Below are 9,531 nucleotides of genomic sequence, written 5' to 3'. Positions count from 1 at the left end.
TTGCTGTAAGAAAGAACACATACACACACACGTCTGTCACACAGACACACAAGGTGCAACAGAGCACACAGATAAATGCTCAGCCCAGACTAACACGTGCACATACAAATATACACATGTAGCACACACATACACGCACACACACACACACACACACACACACACACACACACACACACACACACACACTCAGTAATTGATTTAGAACAACTTGGTGCTCAGAGGCTGGTATTACATCACCCTGTGTGCGTGTGTGCGTGAGTGAGTGTGTGTGTGTGTGTGTGTTTGTGTGTGTGCGTGTGTGTGTTTGTGTGTAGATGGGGGGTCTAATGCCTGAAAAACAGGATCCCAGGTAGACTTAACAAAAAAGGGGTATATTTGACCCAAATAAATGCAAAAACAAGAAGTCAACATAAAACCTAGCAGCCAACCAAAATTTAAACACAACCGTGAGCTTCAATAATAGAGACATAAGGTAGACTATATACTAAAGGGGTTAAACTAAATGACTCATGAGGGGAGGAACACAAACCACAATCAATCACATTTATAATTTATAGAAGTTTACTTATTACCATCACATGCATTTATTCTACTAACTGTGACTATTAACGTCATTAAATGAGTCTTTCCATTTCCCCTGATGATGTATATGAGCCAGACTCTCGCAATTAGTGAAATTCATCAGCCACAACTGTCTTCAAACTCAGCTGGGGCTCGCCTACATGCCACATGCCTTCCACAGCAGACGTAAAACCGTAAGGATTAAAGTATGTTAAGTGAAACAAAAGCTATTCTTTATCTAACCTGGTTTATGGTTATGCATTATGTATTTGAAATGAACGAATGCAATAAAAACATGTTTGGTTGGAACCCAAGCCATCACAGAATCGTTATAATAAAGCGGTTTGGATCGCCCTTTTTTAATTTAGTAAATATTTTTATAACACGCCACTTTGGTCAGTGTATTTAACACTGTCACCCATGGTAGGACTGCGTACTCGCCGTCTCACACTAACTCACCCTCTCACCCTGGTTCATTATTCATCCCCTCGGTACAAACCTCTCTTTTTATTCTTATTTCAATGATTCACTCAGTCTCCATTGGGAACCTGCAGACACAGTGCCGGCCCTCACTAAACGCCTGCCCTTGACCTGGTGCCTTAGGTCCACCCACGCTTCACATTCAAGCCGCTAGTTTCTCCTCTCTTTTGATATTTTTTCCACTTTGCTGTGGTGTGTCCTTTAGTAACCCTTAATTTGTGGAGTGTAGCCTCTCTCTCTTTCTCTCTCTCTGTTGCAAAAATGGGGCGTAAGACATAATCCATACAGCCCAGCATAAATGTACTTAGGTGCGCCCACACTCATACATAATCGCTCTTGCATATACAACAACACACACACACACACGCAGACGCGCACACACACACATGCACACACACACACACAGAGCCCAAATGCCAGGGCCTACACATCAGCAGTTACCCTGCTCTCATTCGCTCTTCGTTCTGGACATACGAATACACACACAGACTGCTGCCCCTATTCCTGCAAACCATCTAGTTATTTATCCCTCTGTTAATTCCACTATGTCTTGTTAGCATGGCAGATGTTTGTGAGCCCGGAACAATGTTCATCTCCACCATGTCTTGTTAGCATGGCGGCTGTTTCGGAGCCTGGGACAATGTTTACTGAATCACGTTTGTCCATGTGCAAGTTATGTCGCCCCGAAAGATTTGGCAGCCCGGAAAAAAGTGGTAGTGTCACAGCCAATAACCTATGACGTTAAAAACCAGAAGACCCTGCTCATTGATTTCAGCGAGGCACATTTATGAGCCACAATTTATTAAGTGCCCTTATTCATATTAAACGTCCAAAGGAAACGATGTCAAACCAATAGCCTCGAGTTCAAATCATTATCTAATTCATAGTCATAGATACATCCCAACGGCAGACAGAACAGCCCCTCCCGAGTGCCGCTGATGTAATGACCCCTCTGTGTGTATTTTCTCTTTCTGTTGGTGAGTGCAGTGATCATGGCAAGCTGCATATTTATAAGGAAGGAGAAATGGAGAACGAGATAAATACTATTATAATTTATGAAGATTGATTGTGGAATCTCTTTAAATTATCTCAATTAGCATATGCAAGTGAGTAGACTGAAGAGTCTAGTATGCTTTTAAATGAGACAATATTTTCAAATGTTGGCTCCCGTGAAAACTCACACTGTATTATCACCTTTGGATGAACGAAAAGGCTTGTTAGTCTTCAATTAGCATGTAATGATGTGCAAACTAGGCAGCAAAAAACATCTCTTTAGCTTGTGCATTTATAGATTTTCAATGGAGAGGTCCATAGCTCTTTATCCATCTATCTATGTGTCCTCCTGTGTGTGTGTGTGTGTGTGTGTGTGTGTGTGTGTGTGTGTGTGTGTGTGTGTGTGTGTGTGTGTGTGTGTGTGTGTGTGTGTGTGTGTGTGTGTGTGTGTGTGTGTGTGTGTGTGTGTGTGTGTGTGTGTGTGTGTGTGTGTGTGCGTGTGTGTGCGTGTGTGTTTGGAGGCCAGGACCCCTGTCATGGTGGCAAATTGTTTGCAAGTTCCCGATGTACCCCTACTACACTATTATCGGGGGCCTGAAATAACTTGGCAGTATGCTAGAGACCTTGGGTCGTTCTTATATGAAAGATAGGACATAAAAGGATCAATTTGGGAGTCCTGGCCTTACAGGATGTGAATCACCTGGCACGGGTAAAAGGCGTAATAAGAAGTCCCTCTGGCCACATCACTGGGTTAGGATTAGGTGAGAATGTTGGCCTCAGATCACTCTCAGATCAACCTCGAACACTTGGCCACCCACTGATGATTTTGATCACTTCCTGTAGTACAGGAAGAAGGAATATCGGGACACTGGCGACAATTTGCGACTATGACGTCTGCTCTTGCTGTCATCCCTGGGCCACTGTAACGAGGCATAAGGGAACATAGACACACACTAGGGGTAGATACACACACACACACGCACACACACACACACAACCACGCACACGCGCACACACGCACACGCACACACAAACACACATAAAGAAATAGAAAGAGTGCTCCACCTGGAAATCTTTCAATTACACTAGCTAGAGAGAAAATAATGTTACTGCCCAAATTACACATGATGACATGCTAATTAAAGACTAGCTAACTAACTGTTCAAAGGTGTCAAACAGTGTTCATTTTCTAGGCAGCGGAACCTAGTTTACGCTAAAAACCAAACAATTTACAGTAGCTCAGCTGCCAGCACAATTTTTGACAACCTTAGCCTGCGAATATATCTGTTTAACCAATCACAATCCGGTATCTTTGCCATAGTCAGCATGTTTTTCGTAACGTTACTCAGTCTCTTAAACATTTGAGAAAACGCTGCCATTGTATTTTTTCAATTTGGCGGACTGCAGAGCTCTCTGTTTCTGAATGACTGGGACTCCCGTTCTGATTGGCTCTAGCATTTCAACACTTTTGAAACAGGCCTTCAGCAAGATCACAGCCAGACCGTGCACAGAGGAGCGTAATGTGCGCTCTGAAAATCGAGGTGGTCTAAGGAGGCTAGAAAGTCACATGGTGTGGGTGACTGATGGGTCATTGGTCATGCTTCCTTATGGCGTCCAATTGCTGGCTGTGCTTAGTAGGACCTGCATTTCACCCACTGTGATGCTCCCTGTGACGACAGATCCCCCCAGTCATCATAATAATCACCTCATTTCTATTTGTCTTCATAACCCTTATAACTTAATTAACGGCCTCCAAAACAGGTTCAAAGCGCTGCTTCACAATTAACTTGTTTGACGTGTTTGGCATTGTTATTTTCTCATCGCTGTCCAAGGATCTATGTATTTTTAAACACGCATGCACACATGCACACGCATGCGCACACAAACACACACAGCCATTACGTATTTTATGTAAGGTACAAATCTCGATATTGCTCTAGCTATCTTTACCTTACACAATCTATTGAAAAGGCATAGGGTGTTTTTGCAGTTCATTGATAACCCATGTGGTGTCATCTATTCGTCGATAAACACTACATCACACCAACACTAAGCCCTTTGTGCACCCTGGGATGCTCTGTTTCTGAGTCGGGAAGCTACACTAAGCTACGCTAAGATATGCTTCTCACAGCTGCCAGATTCTATAACCATGACCATGTAATTACTGTTTTTGTACTTTTTTTTTCTTTTTTTTGGCTTCTCTTCCTCCTAAAATAACAAATCCTCCATTTTCCTACAATCAAGGTACATTATTTTGACAAAGTTTACAGGAGCCCAACGTTGTGTGTTTGCGTGTGTGCATGCTATCTTCATTCAGGCGTATTTGGCTCTGAGTGGGAAAAAACAAACACAGAAGGAGCAGGGTCAGACGAGATTGGTTTACAACAGGGAAAGACGGAGAGAGAGAGAGAGAGAGAGAGAGAGAGAGAGAGAGAGAGAGAGCGAGAGAGAGTGTGACGGACCAACGGCAAAGACCCAAAATAGTTTATATCTTCTTCTCTCTAAATCAAGTTTGCTATCGTTACATAACAGATACAACTCTGCCCCCCCACCCTTCCACCCTGAGCAATGCTTCAGGAAGGTATTCAGGACTGTTTCGGGACGTGCACACACACATGCACATATCCAAACAGACATTATGCAAATACATACAAATGCAAATACACAATCATGAACACAGAGAAACATTAATGCCAACAAAAACACACACACACACACTGACACGTGCACATACACAGTGTTGCACATGCACACGCTCACAAACAGAAAAACACACATGCATGTATCCACTAACATGCACAAACACAATACACCCATATGCATTGCACACAAACTAACACACAAACATACATAAATAGCTGGGGCAGTGATAGTTTGACAGGGTTATCTCACACACATCATCCTCAACCTGGAAGGTGTTTCATTGAGGCGTCGGGAAGACACGACCAAAGGAGGGATCTCAGGCACTCAGAGGGAGGGGTGTGGGATAAAAGGATAAAAGAGCGAGATATGTACTGTCTTTGTTTGTGTGTGTGTGTGTGTGTGTGTGTGTGTGTGTGTGTGTGTGTGTGTGTGTGTGTGTGTGTGTGTGTGTGTGTGTGTGTGTGTGTGTATAAATATTTCTCCAGGATTGAAGGAAAGTCCACAGTTCTTGCTACAACAGAAGACCCATCAGAGGCCAGGCAGGAAGGAGGAGAGGTTGAAAAGAGAATTGAAGAGAGAGAGAGAGAGAGAGAGAGAGAGAGAGAGAGAGAGAGAGAGAGAGAACTCTACCCCACGCTGGCTTCTCTTTTGATCCTGACTGTGGGCTGTTGCGGGTGCATCTCCGAGGAATAAACAGAGATGGGAAACGAGATCCAACTCGCGATAAATCAAATATTCCCACGATGGAAAAGTACAGAAAAAACTAAACATAAAGAAAACAGAAAACAACAAGCGCTATTTGAACTGCCAGACACCCAAAAAAGGTCATCTGGACACAGGAGAGAGAGCGCTGGGATCGGATCTCAAATTAGTTGGGGTGAGTTGGCTGGAGGCACAGCGAGTCGAAACCCGCTGTGTGCTCCATCTTCGCCGTGAAATGTCTTATTTACCTCTCGGAAAGGCCGAAGGAAGGGACCCGACCGAAATGGCAACATTCTAATTAGCGTGTTCCGGAATCCTCCGTGCAAGTTGACTCATTCTGCCCGCCAATCAATGGCGAGTTACCCGAGTACCCCCCTCACTCACAAAAAAACGGCACAATAAACAATATCCTCCTCTCTTATTTCTTTTTTTTTTGGTTTCCTCTGCTTTCTCATACCACGTTACCTAATTTAGCATCCTTGTGTTTTTCTGGAAACTTTGCCTCGTTTTGGGCTTTCCAGCTCAGCCGTTGGCTTGTTAAATGACCCTACATTACATTATCACTATATCAACCTTCCGGCACCCTACCGACTATGTTTCTAAGTGTTAGGAATCCCTCACTGTCGTTTTCAGTGCAGGGCTATAATTATACTCCTTTGTTTGTTTGGTGCTGATTGAGAAAGGCATGTGACCTGTGTTGATCAGTTGAACAAAAAGCCAAATTATTTTTTTGGAGCCTTCCAAAGTATCCATTATATTTACTTCCCTCTATGATGAAAACAATATTCAATACAAAAAAGTGTGCTCAAAATTGCTTCCTTTGAAGCAAAGAAGTAACAATTTGAAGGAAATCTACACATTTCGCATTTGCACTTAACTGTACAATAGAAATAATATTGTTCTTATGCCCCCCTGTCTTAGTGGTCTTTGTTTATTTTCCTGGGAGATTACTTCTAAGTTGCTCATTAGCTTTGTTTTTAGCCAGATGTTGGGGCCAACACAAACAGCTGCTGGATCTGTCTGCTGGTCGCATCACTGTTACACCATGTGGATACTGTACACCATCACATCTTTTATGAATAGGGAATATTGATGAGCTTGGAATGGAATCGCTATTCATTAAATATCCACCCTCTACAGAGTGAGGAGAATATGTTGGAGATTATTGGAGATTTTTACCCCCCCAAGTGCAGCCTGAACATCAATAAACCAATGGAATACATGTTTCAGATTTGTGGGTTTGAAACCTGCATATGCCTCTGTAGCAGGACAATGTTTCTACCAGGCCGGGAACTAGCCTGCTCCGCTTTGGAGGGCATTGAGAAGTGAATGTTTGGCACACCAGGGAGCCCCTAGTGGGGAGTCCGGGGGTCTTCCCAGTAAAAAGAATCCTGTCTTTCTACACAGTCATGCACAGGAAATTGACGTAAATTAAATGATTTATTTATGAACATGGGACAAGATCTTATTATTCATGTTGGCAAGATGTGGTATCGAATAATGTGGGTTTGTTTATTAGCCTCTCATTTTATTACTTTTGAAACCCATCTCCACCCCCCCACCCATCTCCCATTATACTGTCTATAATATTATTTATAGGGTGAACCAAGGTATTGTTATTGGCTAATGATTTCCGATAATAATGTAGCCCTCCGCCACCCTCCCTCATGCATGGTGGTCGAATCCCATTTAATTCAAAATCATTGAAAAATATAATTTATTCTCTCAACCATCAACTTAATTTGACCTTTAAAATGATGGTATTATAAATACCTTAGTCAACACTAACCACCATTTGTAAATTACTTTATTATTATTATTAATATTATTAATATTATTATTATTATTATTATTATTATTATTATATGGAATTATAATGGTTTACCCTTATTTATTTTCCTATACATGTCGGTAGGGTTAGGGTTGTTGCTCAGGTATAACAACTTCAATCCGATCTTTGAAAGAATCAAAGTAGTGTGGATGTAAATTCAACCTTTACCAAATTGTTATATGAAAAACAAGAAGCAACAGCTTCCGCTGAATTTGAACAGCCTATTTAATTGAGACACCAAGACGAGAGTCTTACAAAAAGCCTTGTCAAGCGTATGGGGAAAAAAACACGACGTTCACACGGTTTCTTCATCTCTGCGCACCATTCCATATGATATGAGGCAAGAACTAATACACTTCAAAGACCTCCTGATCATTAAACTGAGGGAGAAACCGCCACTGCAAATATCTGCTCTCTACAAACCAGCTATTCCCCAAACTCATACATATAGTAGCTCACATTGTACACCCTTTGATGTTCTCCATAGAAGATGCAAGGCTATTATGCAGAATTACATGCATCAGAATAGCCATCAGCATGTATGGAATGTATTTGACTCAGAAACACTCATTTTCCATTTCAATTACGCTGGATCCACAGTGATTGAAACCAGTGTGGCTATGCAGCCTCATCATCAAGGTTTTAGAGGCTCCTTGTTCTTGACATGAAACAGCTGCGTCATGGGGATGTTTTCAACCAGAAAGATACCGTACTGCTGTATTCAAAACAGCTGTGGATAAACACCAGAGGCTCAGCAGGCATCTGCAGAGTCCATATGATCTGTGTCATTAGTTTGGATTCAGGTGGAAAACGACAGCAAATGCATAGGGGCATGTTTTTGCTAATCTCTTGCAAAGCGATGTTCGCTCTGTGTCGTTTATCTAAATGCCTAATTTTGACGTAATCTTTAGACCCCAAAAATATTTGTTTCACTGCATCCAAAAACATCTGAAACAAAAAAACTGTACAAGCTATGTAGGTACTCATATTCATTTTTCATTAGATCATTTTTTATTATTTATTGTGGCCATACATACTGCCATCCCCTTATTGGGTCGCAAACCCACAATTTAAAACCCCCTGTCTGGCAACTCTATGACGTCACCTGCATACTTCACATTCATTCACACAAACCGTACTTCATAACTACTTTACATCTCACATACATCCACTTGGCTCATGGCCCTTTGTTTATGTGTGTTTTGTCTGCCTGTGTCTTCCAGGACCCCAGAAAGCAAGCACAAGTTCAAAGATCCACACGTACGGTAGCCCCACTTTCTGTGACCACTGTGGCTCCCTACTCTACGGACTCATCCACCAGGGGATGAAGTGTGACAGTAAGTCCCCAACGCTGTGTGTGTGTGTGTGTGTTTGTTGTGAGGGAGTGTGTGTTTTGCCTTTTCAGCTGTACCTGGAGTAACAGCAGCAGTCCCTTGAGGTGAACCTCACACACTCTTTCCACAGACAGAGACACAGGACACACACACACACACACACACACAGACACACACACACACACACACACACACAAACTTACCATTTAGATCAGGGGTCTCAAACTCAACTTACCTGGGGGCCGCTGGAGGTAGAGTCTGGGTCAGGCTGGGCCGCATCAAGTATTCCACAAAAAAAAGGAGCACAACTGACCCAATCTAAATTAATGATCGGGCTATAATTAGATCACGTTGGCTATGTAATCGCTGACAACAGGGGTCCATTTCATAGCGGGCTGGTGGAAAACCGGGACATTTTAGTGTCCTTTGGCTTTTTGTCGGGACTCAGGGACACGCAACTCAAAATTGGGACTGTCCCGGCAAAACCGGGGACATCTGGTCATCCTATCACAAGTGATAAAAAAAGCGTGGTAAAGCCACTCAGCAAAAAAATGTGGGTTTTGACAACAACACGCGTGCCGCACTAACAGTAAACTTTGATTGTCAAGTAGGGGGCCACAAAGTATCATCCCGTGGGCCTCAATTGGCCCCCGGGCCGTGAGTTTTGAGACCCCTGATTTAGATGTAACCTTAACCCCAATATCCCTTCATCTTCCTCTTCCTCCCTATCCCAGCCTGCTTCTTCCTAATCCTGATCCTCTCCCTCTCTGGCTCTCTCCCCCTCTCTCTTTTCTATCTCTCCCTCCCTCTTTCTCTCCCTCTCTGGCTCCCTCCCCCTCTCCTTCTATCTCTCCCTCCCTCTCTCTCTCTCTCTCTCTCTCTCTCTCTCCTCTCCCTCTCTCTCTCTCTCTCTCTCTCCCTCCCTCTCTCTCTCTCTCTCTCTCTCCCTCCCTCTCTCTCTCTCTCTCCCTCTCTCTCTCTCCC

General features: G+C 43.1%; 1 protein-coding gene across 1 annotated transcript in view; it reads left to right on the top strand.

Annotated features, from left to right (window-relative positions):
• Positions 1–4,605: 4,605 nt before the first annotated feature.
• prkcab (protein kinase C, alpha, b) overlaps positions 4,606–9,531 on the top strand; it is a gene marked incomplete at its 5' end in the record, with an annotated part of 38,099 nt that continues 33,173 nt past the window's right edge. The window contains 2 exons of the mRNA XM_079747097.1: positions 4,606–4,618; positions 8,437–8,550. Coding sequence (XP_079603223.1) covers positions 4,606–4,618; positions 8,437–8,550 — 127 coding nt within the window. The remainder of the gene's footprint in view (positions 4,619–8,436; positions 8,551–9,531) is intronic.

This window comes from Pollachius pollachius (genome assembly GCF_949987615.1).
Source record: "Pollachius pollachius genome assembly, chromosome: 11".
Lineage (NCBI taxonomy): Eukaryota > Metazoa > Chordata > Actinopteri > Gadiformes > Gadidae > Pollachius > Pollachius pollachius.
The sequence above is the reverse complement of the archived record's forward strand: the minus strand, read 5'-3'. Positions and strand labels throughout refer to the sequence as shown.